The sequence below is a fragment of the Trichosurus vulpecula genome, chromosome 7 (assembly GCF_011100635.1).
Source record: "Trichosurus vulpecula isolate mTriVul1 chromosome 7, mTriVul1.pri, whole genome shotgun sequence".
Taxonomy (NCBI): domain Eukaryota; kingdom Metazoa; phylum Chordata; class Mammalia; order Diprotodontia; family Phalangeridae; genus Trichosurus; species Trichosurus vulpecula.
Genome location: NC_050579.1, coordinates 71,481,991 through 71,501,665, shown reverse-complemented (window position 1 = coordinate 71,501,665; position 19,675 = coordinate 71,481,991). Strand labels below are relative to the sequence as shown.

The 19,675-nt window shown below is 36.0% G+C and overlaps 1 protein-coding gene across 1 annotated transcript in view; it reads left to right on the top strand.

Annotated features, from left to right (window-relative positions):
* SLC30A7 (solute carrier family 30 member 7) overlaps positions 1-19,675 on the top strand; it is an 89,893-nt gene that overhangs the window by 66,841 nt on the left and 3,377 nt on the right. Inside the window, exons 9-10 of the mRNA XM_036766180.1 lie at positions 6,904-6,994; positions 9,943-10,092. Of these exons, the coding sequence (XP_036622075.1) occupies positions 6,904-6,994; positions 9,943-10,092 (241 nt within the window). The remainder of the gene's footprint in view (positions 1-6,903; positions 6,995-9,942; positions 10,093-19,675) is intronic.

Genomic DNA, 19,675 nt, shown 5'->3' with positions numbered 1-19,675 from the left:
GGTCATTCTTGGCTGGATAAGCTCATTGACTACTTTCAGCTCCCCTTCATGTCACATTTGAATGACTCAGTTGGGAAAATTATCATCTGCTTAAATAGAATCTGTCTCTTGTGTATGTGCATTAGTAAAATTATGTATTTAACCCTGTTCCATTCTGGATACTTTCTCCAGTCTCATATTTCTCAGGTCTAGAGAAGCAAATCTTGCCATTGCTGTTCCTTCATTCATGAGAAACATTGATTAAGTACCTTTTAGTGTGCTGCTAACATTTTTAGGGGTTTTTTTTGGGGGGGGGAGGGGAGGAGTTGATCTGGACCTGTGATTTCATTGGTGTAAAGAAATTCCTGTGAGGAAACTTTCTCTATCAAGCAAATCCACAACTACTTTGCATCTTATAGTATTAGAGAGTTGCCTGGATCATTAAGCATATAAGTGATTTTCTCATGGCCAATCAGTAATGTGTCAGAAGCAGATCTTGAACCTGACCTTTTCAATCTATTGTGCTGTGGTAGAGGGCAGCTCGGGGCACAGTAGATAAGAGTGCTGGGCCAGCAGTCGGGAAGATTCATCTTCCTGAGTTAAAATCCAGTCTCAGGTACTAGCTGCGTGACCCTGGGCAAGTCACTTAATCTTGCTTGCCTCAGTTTCCTCATCTGTAAAATGAGCTGGAGAAGGGAATGGCAAACCACCCCAGTGTTTTTGCCAAGAAAACTCCAAATGGGGTCATGAAGAGTTGGATATGACTGAAAAATTACTGAATGGTATGACTGCCTCTCCATATTTCTATAGTATTTTAAAATCTCTAAAGTTTATAAAGCATTTCTCAGCAACTCTGAGGCAGATAGTACAAGTATTTTTATCCTTATTTTACATTTAAATAAACTGAGGCACAGAAAAATTGAGTAATTTCCCCAAGAACACACAGCTAATCTTTGTATTCTTAAGCCTAGTAGAATTTTTGTCCACTATATTATGATTTTCCCAACAGGAACACCTCCATAGTTTGTCATATAATCTAAGCTATCAAAGTTTCATTTGCTTTAGGTTACATTTTTGAGATTCTTCTCTTTTTCTTCTTTCCAGTACCCTTTTTCTACTGGTTTTTTTTCTTCTTCAGCATAAAACAAACTCAGCCAACCATTTAAAATGCAAAACTACTTTAGCAGTTTGAGGAAATCTCAGGGCACAGAGTACACAGTTAGGTCAGTTACAGGTATACTGTTTTGTCTGGTACAGTTCACATTTATTGACTCCAAGATTGACCACATCACCCTTTGAACAATCTTTGTGTTATCCATACCTTGTTTGTTGGCTCTCAACACTTCATCAAATATCTCTTCTTCTGGTTCTAGACTTTTTCACTTTTCTTCACCTGCAACACTTTGAGATCCTCTCTTCATGTTCACTATTCTTGAAAATATTTTTTTTGCTTCTCTCTAATGGCAGCTTTAGTGAACTTATGCTGCTGTTTTATTTAATTTGTCTAAGACAGGTACCCTATCTTCATATCTGTTTTTTCAAAACATCTTCTTCATGCCTCCCCTCCTTTTTTTATTTCTTGCCCCTGCCCCAGCTTACCTAGATATGGAGATCATATAATCACATTTCCAGGCCTCAGTGATTTCTTACTACAAATATTTGTATTTTGACAGGGGTCAAGAAGGTGTGGGAAAGGAAACAAAACTTCATTGGTTCCTGAATCCTTTCCTTCTCTATCCTCCTTGACTGGAAAGGGACTACTGGATTAAGGTTTTTCTGAATTTTCCTGGTGATTTGTAGTTTTGTTGTCCTTCGTTAGCACGAATGATAGAAATTTGACTGTGTTTACTAGAGTATTAAACCATAAGACAGGGTGTGTTACTGTCTAAATATAACTCTGTTGTCAGTGCTTGAAAGAATAAGATCTTTTGGGTGTACTTTTGTTACTAGGTCTTTACCTTTATAGCAGTTAAATTTTGGACGTTTAATTTGTTTGGTTGAAGCTGGAACTTTGAACTATTCAGAGGTTCTTGTGACAGTGGGCTACGCTTATCACCTGGCTTTCTTTCCATTAAGGTTTGGATTGTTGAACTAGACCATCTGTTAATTTATTAGTCAGGTGAGTTTTGGGTCCAGAATAAATACCATATCTGGATTCTTGTCTGTATTTGAAATGATATCATCTTCCAGTGACATACTTAATAAAATCACTAAATAAGTTGCAGTTGACTGAAAATAAATTTGAATAAATTGCTAGCAGCCTGCATTTCTTCCTACTTCAATTTTACTTAGTAAATTGATGAAAGCTGGCCATTAGGGATTCACATCTTTCAAATCACAGTGACCTTTCTAATAAAAAACCTACCCTTACCTCTAAAAAGGCAGACTAGGAAAACTCTGGTTTTCAAAGCATATTTCAAATCGGGAATCAGCAGGACTATACTGTATGTACTGTATGGCGTAGCGGAAAGAGTATTAATGTTGAGTCAGGTCCAATTCTGATTTTGCCATTGACCAAATGGTAAAGCCTGGGTAAGTCATTTAACTTTTCTGGACTTCACTATCTTTATCTATGAAATGAGGAGTACGTACTAGATTATGTCACTCTGATGTCTTTTCCAGCATTCATTCTATGATTATGCTGGTTAAAAAATAGAAAAGTAAGTCACTGCAAGAGACCTGATAAAGAAACCAGAAAACATAGTTGCTCATGCTTGGTAAATCTCCAAGTGTATATTGCTCCAAAAGCACTCCTTGTCTGACAACTGCTGAGAAATTTGGAAAGCAGTTTAGCAGAAATTAGGTTTAGGCCAGCATCTTAAACCATGTAACACAACAAGCTTCTGATGAATCTGGGACCAAAATATACAAATCCCATCTTAATAAAATTAAAAGAAGGGAAAGTAGTTCCTTTCACAACCATAGCTAGGGGGAGAATTCCTATGAAGTCAAAGTATGATACAGTGGAAAGAGTTGTGGATCTGGAGTTCAAGAACCTGGGTTCAGATCCCATATCTGTTGCTGGAGTTCAAGAACCTGGGTTCAGATCCCATATCTGTTGCTTACTGCCCATGTGATCTTGTACAAGCCACTTAATCTCTGTGGTCTTCAGCTTTACCTGAAAAATGGCAGGGTTGGATTACATGGTCTCTAAGGATGTTTCTAACAATAAATCTATAATCTGTGGCTTATAGGATATCATAAAAAGCAAAATAAGTAGCTCATTAGATAAGATATAAAAAGTTTTGCATTTTCAAAATCAGTTACATTGGAATAATAAAAGAAACTATTGACTGGAAGAAAAAATAGTTGTTTGACCCTGAGCAAGTCACTTAACCTCTCAAAACTTTATTTGTAAAATTGTGGAATAGCACCTATTTTGCATGGTTATGAGGATCAAGTAAGATAAATAGAGATTTTATATAGATATTTCTCTCTATAGATCAGTATAGTTCTTTGTAAGCCAAATGTTGTTATTATTAAACACTGAATAGTTTTATATCCAAGTTTATCTATCTATCTCTATGTACCTAAATGCATAAATATACATATAGCTAATAGATTGATGGGTATATTGAAAGAATATATTGACATCGATAAGACCAAAAGATACTCCTCAATAAATAAGTGGTTTAAATAAGAGATTTTTCTTTTTTTTTTCTTACTTTTTTTTTTTGGAGGGGGGAAGGCTGGGCAATTGGGGTTAAGGTACTTGCCCAAGGTCACACAGCTAGGAAGTGTGTCAAGTGTCTGAGGTTTGATTTGAATTCAGGTCCTCCTGACTCCAGGGCCTGTGCTCTACTCACTGCGGCACCTAGCTGCCCCATAAGAGATTTTTCTACAGGGATGAGATAGTGATGTCACTAGCTTTTGAAGAATAAATTCATTCTGTTTTACTAGGAATTTATTCACCTTATGAAATTTCTCTTTCTTATCAGCAAAAAAAAAAAAACCTTTTATTTTTACTTTTAAAACTAGGGTAGTTCGCCAGAGAAGAGAACCTCTAATAGTTTCCAAGTGTTTATTGTTTAGGCTTGGATTAGACTGTAAACCTTAGCAAATATCAGGAATTTGCAAAGCTTGCTATTTTTCATAGATCCTTTCATTATGGCTAGATGAAACCCATGCAAATTCTGTTTTATGATTCTTGTATTATCTTCATTGGGAAACTATGTCTTCAAACCAGTTTTAAAAAGCAAAACCCTAAAATTATTATATATTAAAAAAATTTAAATGGCCATTTCAATTCCTGTAGGAGTAGAATATGGTTCTGAACTGGATTTCACTATATGATTTATCAAATACATTCCCCCCTCCCCCTATAGTCTTATGACCTAGTTGCAGATTCTATTCTATATTCCACAGTTGAAATTCTTACAAATTTGCAAAGCTGTTGCTAAAGAATTTAATATGATGCATCCTTGTTCTTCAGCAAGGTGGTTGCTTCTATTGGCTTACTATTGTAAGTATTTCATAGTAACATATCTGAGCAGGCAACCATTTTAAATTTCATAGTGTAGAAAAATCATTCTTTAAATACCTCAGCAAAATAAGTAACACCTCTTGCTGGATAGTACCATACTTTCTTACTCTATAAATCTATTCAGACAGGATATCATGCATTTTTTTTCAATAAGCATTTATGCTACCAACGTGTTTGGGGCTTTGATTTTATAGAACTATTAATTGTTATATGTTATGATTTCTGCATTGGACAATATGACTGAATGATCACTTCTAACTCTTAAAAAAATTCCTTTAGCTAAAGAAACCATGTGAATTGTTTACCAATGTTGAGACTACTAGAACTAGTGGGTATTCATTGAAAGTTGGAATTTTATAACAAAGTAAAAGGAGATATAATTTCTTATTTTAAAATATTTTATTTCGAACTTAATTCTTCAGTAAACACAAAAAAGAAGTCTCCTGTAAGAAACTGTGAACTTCCCTTATGTATAATTTATTTATGGTAAATGTTATGTAAATACATGCATACATATATGTGTATGACATTTACAGGATAAGTAACAAAACTATTATATTTGTTTGGCTCCCTGTTTGTACTTTTTTTCCTGCATATTTTAAGGAAATATTTTACTGATGTCTTCTGTTGGTATATATCCATCACTACCTATTTACTAACCTACCATTTACATCCTCCCCTTTTCACTGAAAGTAGCAAACATGAACTTCTCCATCCTAGGAAATTCCATAGGCTGAAATTGAAAATAATTTCACAAGAAGGATGTAGGTAAATTTATGGAAGATAGAATTGTGATCTGTTTGCTAATGGAATAAAACTGCTGTCATGGAGGGCAATGTCATTCACTGCTTCCTCTCTGTTGCTTATAGCTTAACCCATTAGAGCTGTAAAGTTTACCTGGTGTTTGCAGAGAAGGAAGAGAGTAGGGGTCTATGACAGAACCTTGGGGAACACCCACAGTTAGGGGGTGTGATGGATGATGAACCAGCAAAGGTGGATGAGAAGTAGCTGTCAGATAGTTAGACAGAACCAAGAGAGAGGAGAGGATGGGCAACACTGCCAAATGTAGCAGATACATTGAGAAGGATGAAGACTGAGAAAAGAGAAAAGATATGGCAAATAAGATCATTTTTTTAAGTTTTGACAGAGTAGTTTTAGTTGAGGAATAAGGTTGCATACCTATTGTCAGTCTTTGCTGTTTCCCTGGGAAGGTGTTATTATCTTATTCATCTCATCTGAGTTCAGAGGAAATCATGTGGAAGCAATCTTGGAAAGGTCACTAGTACTGTTTTACCTTTAATGTTCTGTGGACACTGTACAGATGGATAAAATGACTGCTTTTTGTACTTGAACATAAGTCTTGAATGTAAGCTCATCTCATATAGGCTTTGAAAGCATCTTTGGAACAACTCTAGTAGCTGACAGGTTGATGGGGATATCTGTTTTATTAATTTTATCATCATCACCATCATTTCGTCATATATCTGGAAGACATGCTTATTCCTGACTCCAGCCCTTTGCTCAAACTATTTTAACTGAAGTGACATGGATTTCTTTCTCCTTTCTCACTATCCATATCCTTTAAGACCCAGTTTTAACCCAAGAATAAGGCCTTTTTTTTTTTAACTGACCCAAGCCACATTAAGATAACTATTTCCTGAATTTTTATGGTTTCTTTCTAGGTCAGCCCTTGCCGTGGGATAGTGGTGTCTATCCTCATTAGTTGGACACTGGGGTCTCAGTAGGAGTAAGACAATAGACAGATAGGTCCTGTAGCATTTTCCCCTTCCCTCCCTGGACTCTACTTCAAGGGAGTTAAAAAATTTGGCACTTCCTGCCCTTTCACCCATTTTGACCCTTTGTCACATTGTTACTTAGCTGTTTAATGTAAAAATTACTTGTTTGCTATGCTAGTCTTTTAAAAAATATTTTTATTTAATTATAATTATAATATTTATGACTATTAATTATAAATATTTATGATAGTTATTTATTTTATTTATATTTATTTAGGTTTCTGATATATTGCTGTATACATGAGCACTCATTAAATATTAATAACCAGCTGCCATGATGTCTCTACCATTTTGTTCATTTTTTATTTTTTAATTGAGAATCTGCTTCATTAAAGATGCATTAAATCAGTGTCCTAAAGACAAATTTGTTTGATTCTGATACATTATTAATTCTTCACAAATTTGAGAATTAAACATATTTTACATTCTTAAAGCAACATTGATATGGATTTGTTCTCTAGTTGTTTAGAATGTACCTTAGAAAATACTTTACTGGTTACTTGAAGAAGTTTGAAACAGGGAACATTGGATATTTATTTCTTGTTATAAAAAATGTATATATGTATAGTTGTTTTTCATTATAGGAAACAGTAATGTGTTTTGACAGTGTTGTTGTACCTAATTTATCAACCTTTTTTCCTTTAGTGTTATTCCTCTGTTAAGAGAATCAGTTGGAATATTGATGCAGCGAACACCTCCATCACTGGAAAGTGCTCTGCCTCAGTGCTATCAGAGGGTAAGTTGTAAAACTTCCTGACCTCTGAATTTTGTGAAGATCCAAACTCCTGAGGTTTTTGGTGTGTTTGGTTTTTAAGTATTGAATTTTTGGTCAGCATGTGCTTGAATATAGTGGGTTGTTTTTTTTTAATTCTGGGATTGAATCATAACTGATGGCCCTTAACTCAGAACAAGTTAAAAAAAATTTTTTTTAATTGCTAAAGAAAATGTGAAATATACTTTAGCTGGAACTCTGAGCTTATTTCTTATTTTGTTAGAATAATGGAACATTTAAAAAAAAATCTTAAAGTTAATCTTGAAGTTAAATCTTAGTTTTTTCTTTAGCTACTTGTCTACCCTGGGCAGCTAATTGGCACAGTACATAGAGTGCTGGGCCTAGAGTCAGGAAGACTTCTTCCTGAGTTCAAATCTGGCCTCAGACACTTACTAGGTGTGTGACCCTGGGCAAGTCATCTTATAACTTATCTCACTTCCTTATCTGTAAAATGGGCTAGAGAAGGAAATGGCAAACCACTACAGTATCTTTGCCAAGGAAACCCCAAATGGGGTCCCAAAGAGTTAGACATGACTAAAATGACTGAACAACTGTCCACTCAAAATGTGGAATCTGAAAAATGCTGACACCAATTCTAAAAGGAATTGCCTCTTAGTTCATGAATAGCAGGAAAACATTAGGATTCCCTTTTCCCCAGAGGCGGGGTCAAACTTTATTTTGCCTGTAACACTTTTCATGATTGTAGTGTCACAGGATCATAGATTTAGAGTTTAGAATGTACTTGCACTTTAGATTATCTTGTTTGTACTTTGTCATCTAGTTTAATCCCTTCAACGTACATAAGAAGCACCTGAGGCCCAGAGAGGCTAAGTGACTTGTCCAGGTTTACACAGTTAGTAAATGGCAGAGTTGGGCTTTGAATTCAGATCCCAAGACTTAAAATCTACCAATGTACCACGCACTTGACTCAGTGTAGGGTCTGAGCTAATTCTGCCTTACAGAACCTGGAAAGTGAATGATCATAAAGTGAGTATCTTTTAAGCAGCATTTGAAGAAGAAAATGTAATACTGCATACTCCCTTTTTTTTTTTGTTTGTTTGTTTTGTTTTTTTGGTTTTTTTGGGCAGGGCAATTGGGGTTAAGTGACTTGCCCAAGGTCACACAGCTAGTGCGTGTCAAGTGTCTGAGGCTGGATTTGAACTCAGGTCCTTCTGACTCCAGGGCCAGTGCTCTATTCACTGTGCCACCTAGGTGCCCCACTGCATACTCCTTAAACGTAAAAAATTTAGAAAATTTGTGTATCATACAAAACTGGAAAAAACTACTAAAGAATTGAGATACACAAAAATCTCAACGGGTTGAAATTGTGGGCTGAAGCTAATAAGATCAAATTTAATTGGGATATATGTGAGGTCTTAAACTTGGTTTCATAAATTTAGCTATATCAGTAGAGAACGGGGGATGCATTGACAGAAAGCAGTTTATGTGGAAAAAACCTAAGAGCTTCAGCAAATTGCAGTCTCAATGTTAGTGAGCAGTGTGATGTGACTGTTAAAAAAATGATTGTGATTTTAGGTTACGTTGATGGGACCATACTGTTTAGAACTAGGAGGGATTTAAGAAATTCTTTAATCCCACATACTCAGTTTACAGTTGAAGTAATAGGCCTAAATATGTCAAGTCTCTTAAAATATGCGCATATAGCTGCTAAGTAGTAGAGATGGATTTCCCATCCAGATGGTTTGTCTATACTGATAGTTCCTGGGGAAAATATGTTCAAAATAATGAGGCTATACATTTATAAATGATAAAGCTAAAGCTAGCGAAGTTATTGTTTATAAATACTATTGAGGCCCATGCTTCTTGGGCCTAAACCCACAACTGTTCAGCTCCACCCTACCTTGAACCTTATTTCTGTGGATCCATTTCCTTTCCCCCTTAATTACCATAATAGCACTGTTATGTATTTTCCGGAAAATATATATATACATTATATCTCAAATGATGAAGGTGGTCGGTGGAGTGTGTAGCTGTCTGCTTTCAGAGAAAGAAGGCAACTAACCTAGTAGTCATGGTTCTAGCCTACACTTTTATTTCTTGTCTAAGATCATATTTTCATTTAATCTCCTTGGGCTTTTAGTTTTCTCATCTGTAAAATGAGAATTATAGTACTTGTCCTGCTTACCTAAGGAATGTGGTGAAGATTAAATTAAATAATATATTTGAAGATGCTTTATGGGAAGAGAAACAACTATTTAACTTAGATGTAAAATTTTTATATTTTCTTGACCCAAATTTAAAGTTACAATGAGTTGTTTAGCCATACACTGACTGCAAGAAATTGAACAATATATATAAAATCAGTTAAAACCACTTCGAAATTATTATTTATTATGAGCAAAGCATTGTATTAGGTGCTGTGAATCTAAAGGTTTCCTGCCCTTGAGGATTACTAAAATGGTTGGTGGCTTTCAATTGCAGAATATGCTTAGTAAGACTTACTTCTTAATATATTGAGTTGGTCAAGATAATATGTATTATTTTGCATTATCATCATTGTGTGGAGGAAGAAAGTCTCAAATCAAGATGGTTTTAAGGGAAAACCAGTGACATTAAAAAATTTCTGTAGATCATGTGGATAACCTGGGTACTCAGGAGTTGTCATAATTTATTATTTAGTGTAACTTCAGCAACATACTTTGTCTTGCTGTCCTCATAAAGAAAACATTTAGGAATGTTTTATCCAGAGAAACATAGGTATGAAGAATGAATACATTTTAGTAAATTCATGTGATAGTACCCTTGTGGAAATATTTCATGTGACATATGTGATACCCATTCCATTTCCATTTCATTTTAGAAATATCATTAAGAGCAGGGCCTAATTTTCTGATAAAGTATAGAAATTTCTGCATAGTTGATAATGATTGTATCCACACTTTATATTCTAGGTTCTGCAGTTGCAAGGAGTTTACCATTTACAAGAGCAGCATTTTTGGACTCTTTGTTCTGATGTTTATGTTGGGACCTTGAAATTAGTAGTAGCACCTGATGCTGATTCAAGGTGGATTTTAAGCCAAACTCACAATATTTTTACTCAGGTATGGCTATTCTTCACTTTATTATTGGTAGAATCTTGAAATTATTTTTATTTATTACATAGATCAGCTAAACATGATATATTTTCCTGACACAGATGCTGATTATGGGGGACTCTTTGTAGTTTATTCTTTGTAGAAAGTTTTGTTTAATTCTTAAATTTGCAGTACTCAAGGAAACTATATTATGAAAATACGTTCTCCAAGCGCAAGTTTAATTTTGTTACGGTATACATTACAAAACATGTTTTGACAGGAAAAAGGGCCCCTTTTTAAATGGACAAATGAGAGGCAGCACAGTATATTGAGTAGAGTGCTGAATTTGGATTGGGTTTAGATCATCTTTCTGACACTTGGTAGGTTCATGGCTTTGGGCCAGATGTTTAAGTTCTCTGTCCTCAGTGTATTAATATTTTAAATGGTGGTAGCCTCATAAACTTGTCATCTTTTACTTTTTAACCCTCTCTCAGCTGCCTTTATTCAATCTATTACCAAGTCCTGTGGATTCTTCCTTTGCAACATTTCTATCATCCTGATACAGGCCTAAGGCCTACAGTCCCTTTATATGTGGACTATTGCAATAGCCTTCTGATTGGTCTCCCCACAAGTTTCTCTCCACTCCAGTCCATCTTCCACTTACCTACGAAAGCCACCTTCCTAAAGCACAAATCTGACCATATCACCCTTTCTTTCCTCCAACTCACAAAACTCCGTATTACTTTCAAAAGCAAATATAAAATCCTCTGTGTGACTTAAAATCCTTCACAACCTGGCCCCTTCCTACCTTTGCAGTCTTCTTACACTTTCCTCCCTTACAAATACTATATAGGGGGAGGAGAAAGTATGGAGGAGGGGAAGAAATAAGCATTTATATAGTGCCAACTATGTGTTGCATACTTTATATACATTATCTTATTTGACTATCATCCAATGATACTGGCCTCCTTGCTGTACTTCCAGCACAACACCCCATTTTCTCATTCCATGCCTTTTCACTTACTATGAAATTCTCTGCTTGTGAATACTATGCTAGAATTCTCTCTTTCTTCACTGCTGCTTTTCGGCTTTGCTGGCTCTCTTTAAATATCAGCTAAAATCGCAACTTCTGGAAGGTTTTTCCTGGTTTTTCTTAATACTAGTATCTTCCCTTTGAAATTAGTTGTTTTATGTTTTGACTCCCCATTAGAATGTCAGCTCCAGGGGCATCTTGGTAGCTCAGTGGATAGAGCACCGGGCCTGGAGTCAGGAAAACCTGAGTTCAAATCCTGCTTCAGATACTTGCCACTTACTAGCTGTGTAACTTGCCAGAACAAAAGCCAGTTCCTTGAGAACAGGTATTATTTTTGCCCTTTGTTTCCTCACCACTTAGCACAATGTCTGACACATAATAAGCATGTAGTAAATGCTCGTTAATTGTTAACTAATAAATTATCTTCACTATCCAGGATAATAGAGCGTCACACTTGGTACTCCTGCGTTACTTTCTGTGATTATGGAAGAGATAGAAATGGCAATAAAAGAGAAAAAAATCTGGAAAATCAGCTGGATTAGACTAAGCGTACATAGAGGAGATCTGTGCTAAGGATGACATTTTGGAGGCATTTAGTTATCTGAGGGAAGGGCAGATACCAAAGGCATGGGGAAAAAATGTTATACCTTAATAATGCTGAATAAAGTTGAGTGAGAGAGCTTCAGTTGCTATCAACCTATATAGTAATTTTCCTATTTATATAAAAATTTTTTGAGCATTGTCAACATAACACATGCATCAAAGTCATCTTTGATGAGGGCATTAGTAGGATACATGTAGACTTTCACAAGCAACCTTCCACAGTAGATGTAATCTTTACCACACAAATAAAGAAAGATAAAGAGACAGTAAGATCCCAATGTGCTTATTGTTTGTTCATTTTAAAAAAAAAGCATTTGAAGTTTCTGAGATATCTGGTCATTCAGTAATATAGCTGATTAGTCATTTTCTCTAGACTCCTGGAACCCTCTTACCCCATGCTCAAAGGAGGACCATTCCCTTCCCCTCCCCACCAAATACACACAAACACACCCATATACGCAGAGTTTAATCTACAGGAAAAAGGAAAGAACCCTGCCAAGGTAAAATCCTTATTGATATTGGAGAGTTTTATTCATTCATGCACTCACTCAGTGCCCTTTCTCTATCAGTTCCATGCATCCCTGACAGAGATACAAAGTAAATGTGTGGCATTATACCTGGAGCTCACCTACCCACACACCAGAGCCTCTGCTAGTGTACTATACCTTCTCCCTATCTGCAGTCCCACCATAACTGGCAGAAAGTGACTGCCCAGCCGTATGAAGAAGAAAGGGTGAGGCTAAAAATATTCTGTCTTTCATTTGAGGACCTGGCTCTAGCTACAAAGCTGTAGAGCTCTTGTTGAAACACTCTTTGCCCTCTCCCAACCATGAAAAATGTACAGACGTTGATTCAGTCCAGCCAGAAAAATGAAAGGAGAGCCAAATGAACCACTGAGAATAAGGATCACCATATGTGATTGTACTAGACTTGAAGAAAAGGGGACTGAAACCCAGTTGGGGTCAGCCTGTCTTCCCAGAAGTCACTTTATGCAGGGATCCAGGCTGGTGAACTCTTTATGTCCCAACACTGTAGGAGGCTGTGGCAGCTTTGCAGTTTAACATCTAGTGTAATATCTACCAACAAAGGGTAGAGACTCAGAAAACAAGTAACAAGAGAATATTAAAAATGAAGGATAATGCACTAAAGCTTATAGTAGGAAAAACCTTCAGCAAAAGCCTAGAGCATCAGCAAATACATCTATACAAAGGATTCTAAAAACCAGAAGGAAGGACGATGAGTACTAAATCCTCAAAGAGATTATAAAACTCTCTTAACAAATATTATGAGATAAAGGAAAAGTGAATCAGTTTGTGAAGAAATAAAGAATCCTGTGGACTCTGAAGAGAACATGGAATAAAAGGAAACAAAAGAATGGTTCAAAAAAGAGAAGAAATTGGGAATCAACATAGTTCACAGCATAGAGCTCTAACTGCAGAATTTTTTAAAAAGCAATTAGCAAAATAGGAAAAAAAATTGAATTCACAATGGAAAGTCTCTGTAAGGAAGTGAGAGCGATTACAGATTCAGAATACACACACACACACACACACACACACACACACACAAACAAATACTAATGTGAAGGAAAAGCTGGGACTAGAGAAACAAGGAAACAACATTAAAAGAACATTAGAACTTTATACAAGCTAAAGCAATTAACTTTGAACACAGGTGCACAAATGCAAATTAAAGATAATAAGTCTCAGAATAATATGACAAATCAAAACACTCTGTACTCTTGCCCAAAACTTCTGAATATAGAAAAAACAAGCACTAATTAAGAGAATCCACAGATCACTTCCAGGAAATAAAACAAAGCTTTTCAAACTCTACAGTGGCTAAGTATAAGAATTTCAATGATAAACAACAAATTGACTGTGTGTCCAGAAGAAAAACTTTCAAATATAGAGGAAAGGAAACTAAAATTATGCAGTATTATTCTGCATTGAGGAGTGTCTACTCACAAGAGTGATGGAATAATATGACCTGGAAAGCAAAGGTACTCAAGCTTCACCCCAGAATGTTATGCTCTGTAATCCAGAGACTAATTGTTAACAAGAAGATAGATCTTTAACCAGAGAAGCATTTGTAGTGTTTTTGCCTTAGAAACGGAAGGGAAGTAAATTGGCACAATTGTCAAGTAATGAATAAGCAATGAAGTTTATTATTCTACCTTTAGAAGTTATTTTTTTGAAGGGAGAGAGATCAACCTGTAGAGTAAAAAAAGGGAACAATCAATAAAGTATTATTAGGGGAAAAAAATACATGAGTATAAAGATATAAGAGGAACTTAAAGGAAACCCGGAGAAGTAAATGTGGAGGCAAAATGAGAATTGTTAATAATATTTATGGTTTGCTCAACAGAAACAATCAGCAGACTAGAAAAGCTTGACTCTGCTATGGAGAGTCTCACCAAAGAAACAAAAGCAAAGACAACTGATTGGGGCTGCAAATATACAGAAGAGAATGATAGTCTGGAAGAAGAGAAGCAAAAGGCAATAACATAGTGCAAGAAATAATACAAGCAACCAACTGCCCAGAACTTCTGAATACAGAAAATGCTAATTGAAATAATTCATGAATTACCTTTGGAAAAAACCCAGCACTTCAAACTCAAGACACATAAGGATAAAATTGAACAGTTCCATTGAGGGAAAAAAATAAATTCTGCAAGTAGCCAGGAGAAAGATTTTCACATAGAAGGAAAAGGGAATTTGAATAACCTGAGACCAGAAAATGGAAGAAGGGATGGAATGATGTATTCTAAAGAGCAGTGGAGGTCAGAGTGCAGCCTTCTCTGCATATCCGAACTTAAGCTTAAACAGGAAAAAAAGGGCGGGGGGGAGTTGTTCAATAATAAGGAGGTGATCAAAATATTCTTAGAAGAGATTATTTATATCTTCAGCACTCCCCACAACAAAATTGTAGGAGTGATTAGTGCAGTAGCCAAAGACAATAGTGGTGACAGAGAGACTAAATATACTAATGTACACAAGGAGATAGGGGTGAAGGTGGAAATCTACATATATAAAACCAGTAAGCATTCTCCAATAGATAAGTAGTCAAAGGATATGAAAAAAGCATTCCTCAGGAGATAAGTGGTCAAAGGATATGGAGAAACAGTTGTCAAAAGAAAAATTACTAGTATTCACAACTGCATGGAAAAGTGCTCTAAATCACTAGTAATAAGAGAAATGCAGGTCAAAACAAGCCTGAGGTTTCACCTCATTCTCTGCAAATTGGCAAAGAGGGCAAAAATAGCATATAGTGTCAGAGGGGGTGTGGAATGATAGTCTCACTAATACATTGTTGGTGGAGTTGTGACCTAGTACACGTGTTTTGGAAAGCAGTTTAAACTTGGACAAATTAAGTGATGAAAATGTCCGTAATCTTTGAACCAGAGACTCCATTACTGGTCTTATACCCCAATGTAAGAAGCAAGTCCTTGTGTACACCAAAATGTTTATAGCAGTACTTTTTGAGATAACAAAAAATTGGAAACAATGTAGATGATCATCAGCTGGGGAATGACTTTAAAAAACTGACATGTGAATGTAATAGAACATTACAATGCTATAAGAAATGATGAATGTGATGAATGGAGAAAATTTGGAATGATCTACATGAAGTGATGCAGAGTGAAGTAAGGAGAACCAAGAAAACAGTATACTTAATGTAAATGGAAAGAGCAATTACACACATATACAAAAGTGAAGGTAATAAAATTATAAAGGTTAGTCATGACTCAAATGAAGAAATATGAGAGGACACTACCAAACTGTGGAGAGGTTCACAAATGTTATATGTTGCATGTGTTTTTTGAACTTTTTAATTTATCAATATATTACACTGATTTTTTTCCCCTTTTTCTTTTGTCTTTATAAATACTATTTGTTATAGGGATTAGGGCTCTGGGAAGGAGAGGCCTACTGGGGAAAAGTATAATGATTAAAAAACCAACAGCAATAAAACTTATTACTGGAGAAACAAAGTAGAAGAGGACAGAAGCCTAACTTTCTTAACTTTAAATGTGAATGGACTATAAACAGTAACTCCATAATCTATTTTTTATGAGGAACCTCTCAAAAAAAGCAAATCCACACATCGAATCAAAATGAGAGACCAAAGCAGAAATTACTCAGCATCTGGTGAATTAAAAAAGCAGTAGTTGCAATCATTCTACAAGACAAAAATAAAAATTCACTATATCATTAAAAAAGAGATTTATATTATGCTTCAAGAAAAGAAGACAATGAATCAACATTAATAATAAAAATGTACACCAAGTAACATAGTATATAAATTCGTAAAGGTGAAACACTGTGACCCAGTAGTACTGCTGGAACCATGAAAATATTCAATTTCCTCTCTGTCCCCAGAGAAGGGACTATAGAAGGAATTCTCAGATGCCAAATAGACTATATGGCTACCACAACCCTGTCCTGATAGATACTCTAAATTCTGTAACAGTTAGTGAAGTTCTTGCTTGTAAAATGACTGTCATCATTTTTGGAAGCATAGCCCATTGCTAGATATTTATGTTGTCTATGGTTATTTTAAATGGGGCCTCTCTTACTATGTCTCATTCCAGGGCTTTGTTGGTATTACATAGAAATGCTGAGGATTTATGTGGGTTTATTTTATGTCCTTCTACTTTGGTAAAATTATTGTTTCAGCTAGCTTTTTAGTTGAATCTCTAGGATTTTCCACGTATATCATCATATTATATGCAAAAAGAAATAGTTTTATTACCTCGTTACCCATTCAGATTCCTTCAATTTTTTTTCTTCTGTTATTGCTATTGCTAGTATTTCTAATACAATATTGAATAATATTGGTGATAATGAGCATCCTTGTTTCATTCCAGATCTCATTGGGAAGATTTTTAGCTTAACCCTATTACAATGCTTGCTGATGGTTTTATGTAGGTGCTTCTTTTAAGGAAAAATCTTCTTATACCTATGCTCCCAAGTGTTTTTTTTTATTTTTCATTTTTGGGCAGGGTAATTGGGGTTAAGTGACTTGCCCAAGGTCACACAGCTAGTAAATGTGTCAAGTGTCTGAGGCTGGATTTGAACTCAGGTCGTTCTGACTCCAAGGCCAGTGCTCTACACACTGCGCCACCTAGCTGCCTCTACCCAAGTGTTTTTAACAGGAATTCTTTGTTGGGCAACTAGCTTTGACTTAAGTAAACTAGAAGAGGGCAAGAATAGAAGCAAAATCAGACCCAATGTCAGAATTCCTGCTCCTCTATCATTGGTGCCCAGAAAAATGTCTTCCCAGAAATCCCCCTTCATAGTCCTTCTCTTCTCAAAGACTTAATAATCATGTAAAACATAATGCCAGGCCTGCTTATGGCAAAGTCAGCCTTTTGTGGCTCTTTGGGAGACATAAGAAGAAGCTTCCATAGCCTGGATATATTTAAAATTCCCTAATTCATCCTCTTTATGTTTCCCAAAAAAGATGATCCTTAGCATCCAGGAAACACCGTAGCGAAGGGGATTCTTTTTTACCTGCTGTTTGGTCTAGATGGCTGCCAGGTTCTGTTCTACCTGCAGGTTTCTGATTCTTTAACAATTCCATAAAACAGTCATTTGTAATGGTGATTGGAGATGGAGTGGATAGAGCACTGGCCTTGGCTAGGTAGTGTAGTAGATAGAGAACTGGCCCTGGAGTCAAGAGGACCAGAGTTCAAATATGGCCTTGGACACTTGACACTTAATAGCTGTGTGACCCTGGCCAGGTCACTTAACCCTGATTGCCTTGCCAAAAAAAAAAAAAGTGATTAGAAACACTTATTCTGGAAATCACAGTCATATATGTAGAACTTTTTCAGTTACACATAAAGAAAGAACAAAGGTTCTGTTTACATTCTTTGAGAATGCAACTGCATTCCTCATCCTTTGAGGAAAAAAAATCTGCCAATATAACTTTTTGTATTAAAAAAATTACAGGAAGATTCCATCAGATTTTAATACCTATTCTACCCAAGTTATTTTCAGAAATTGAGAAGGAAAACATTAAAATACAGAGAACTATAGTCCTAGATCATCAAATATTGGTTAAAATTTTTCAAACAAAATTCTAGCAAATTTAGAAAATCATTCATTATGATGAAGTAGAATTTATACCAGAGATGTAAGGATGGGTCAATATTAGAAAAGCATTACAACTTACTATGTTAAAAATAAATGCATCTCAGATTATATTGTTATATCAACAGATGCAGAAAAAAGTCTTTGACATAATATAATTATCAAGAAATGTTCATTAAGTGTGTGCTATGGGCCAGACACTGTTCTGAGTTTTGGGAATATGCAAAAAAAGAAACAGTATATTTGCAAGGATTTTATATTCCAGTAGTGGAGCCAACAATTATATGTATTCAGCATAACTGTAGAATGAACAAATGCAAATAAATGCAATGTAATACAAAGTAGTTTGGAAAGGAGGGTGCTAGCAATTGCAAATATCAAGAAAAGCTTCTTTTAGAAGGTTATGCTTAAGATAATTCTTAGAAGAAGAGATATACTCTATAAGGCAGAAGTAAGGAGGGATTGCATTCCAGGTTTGTGGAAGATAGTAGCTGCTAGTTATGTTTGTGGAACAGAGGAAAAAAAAACAAACAAATGGGCCAGATTTCAGCATGTGGGTCGCAGACCAAAACACTGGGGGTGAAAAGAGAGGGTCAGCCCTTTGACCCAGCAATACCGCTTTTAGGGCTGTATCCCAAAGAGATCATAAAAATGGGAAAAAGAACCCGCACATACAAAAATATTTGTAGCTGCTCTTTTTGTGGTGGCAAAGAACTGGCAATTGAGGGGATGCCCATCAATTGGGGAAAGACTGAACAAGTTGTGGTATGTGAATGTAATGGAATACTATTATGCTACAAGAAATGATAATTAGGTGGACTTCAGAAAAACCTAGAAAGACTTATGTGAACTGATACTGAGTGAAGTTAGCAGAACCAGGAGAACATTGTACACAATAATAGCCACGGTGTGCGATGACTGGCTTTGATAGACTTAGCTCTTCTCAGCAATGCAAGGACAGTTTCAAAAGACTCATGATGGAAAGTGCCATCCATATCCATAGAAAGAAATAGGGAGTCTGAATGCAGATCGAAGTATACTATTTGCTCTCTCTTTTTGTTATTTTATTTTTTCTTTCTCATGGTTCCTCCCATTTGTTCTAATTTATCTATGCAACATGACTAATGTGAAAATATGTTTAATAAGAATGTACATGTAGAGCTTGTGTGGCTTCTCCCTCCTCTGTTGAGAAGCATCTGAACAGGAATGGGGGAGGCAGATGATGGGAGTCTTCTGGGGCTAAGGAACAGAAAAGGATAGATAGTGATAGAACAGGAGGTCAGTATTGACCTGCAGTTTAGTAGGTGACTATCACTCTGTGTAGCTGAGGTAGAATAAAGGGCCACGCTGTGACATTTAAGGGGTCTGAGGAATAGGTAGTCAGGGATCCATCTACATAGATAGTAAAGTCCCTTGGTTTAAGGGCCAGTTGGAAAGCAGAGAATGATGGTGAGCCAAGTGCTAAATTCCTTGAGAAAGGAGGGACAATTGGGGTCAGCCCAATAGTATAGCTCTTATAGTTTTGATTGAGTGGGTGCCAGAGATTGCTGAGTGAACAAGGAAATGTAGAGTCAGGAAGTGACATTGTGGAATAAAGAGTGTTCTGACTGCCCCTTCAAGGCCACAATATCTGGATGTATGAGAGAAAGTATAGCCTGTGCTGGAGAAGACAGCTGGGATCCTCAGAGGGGGCTGAAGTGCAGGCCAACCTGGGCGTAGGGTAGGATTGAGGAGGATGAGGATGAAAGAATAAGAGGAGGGGTTTGCAAAGAGCTTCCTCCTAGTTGAATATTGATTGCTCGGTATAGATTAGGGAAAGAAAGAGGAGAATCTACAGAGATAATAGTGGGCAGCAGACGAATAACGATGTTCATCA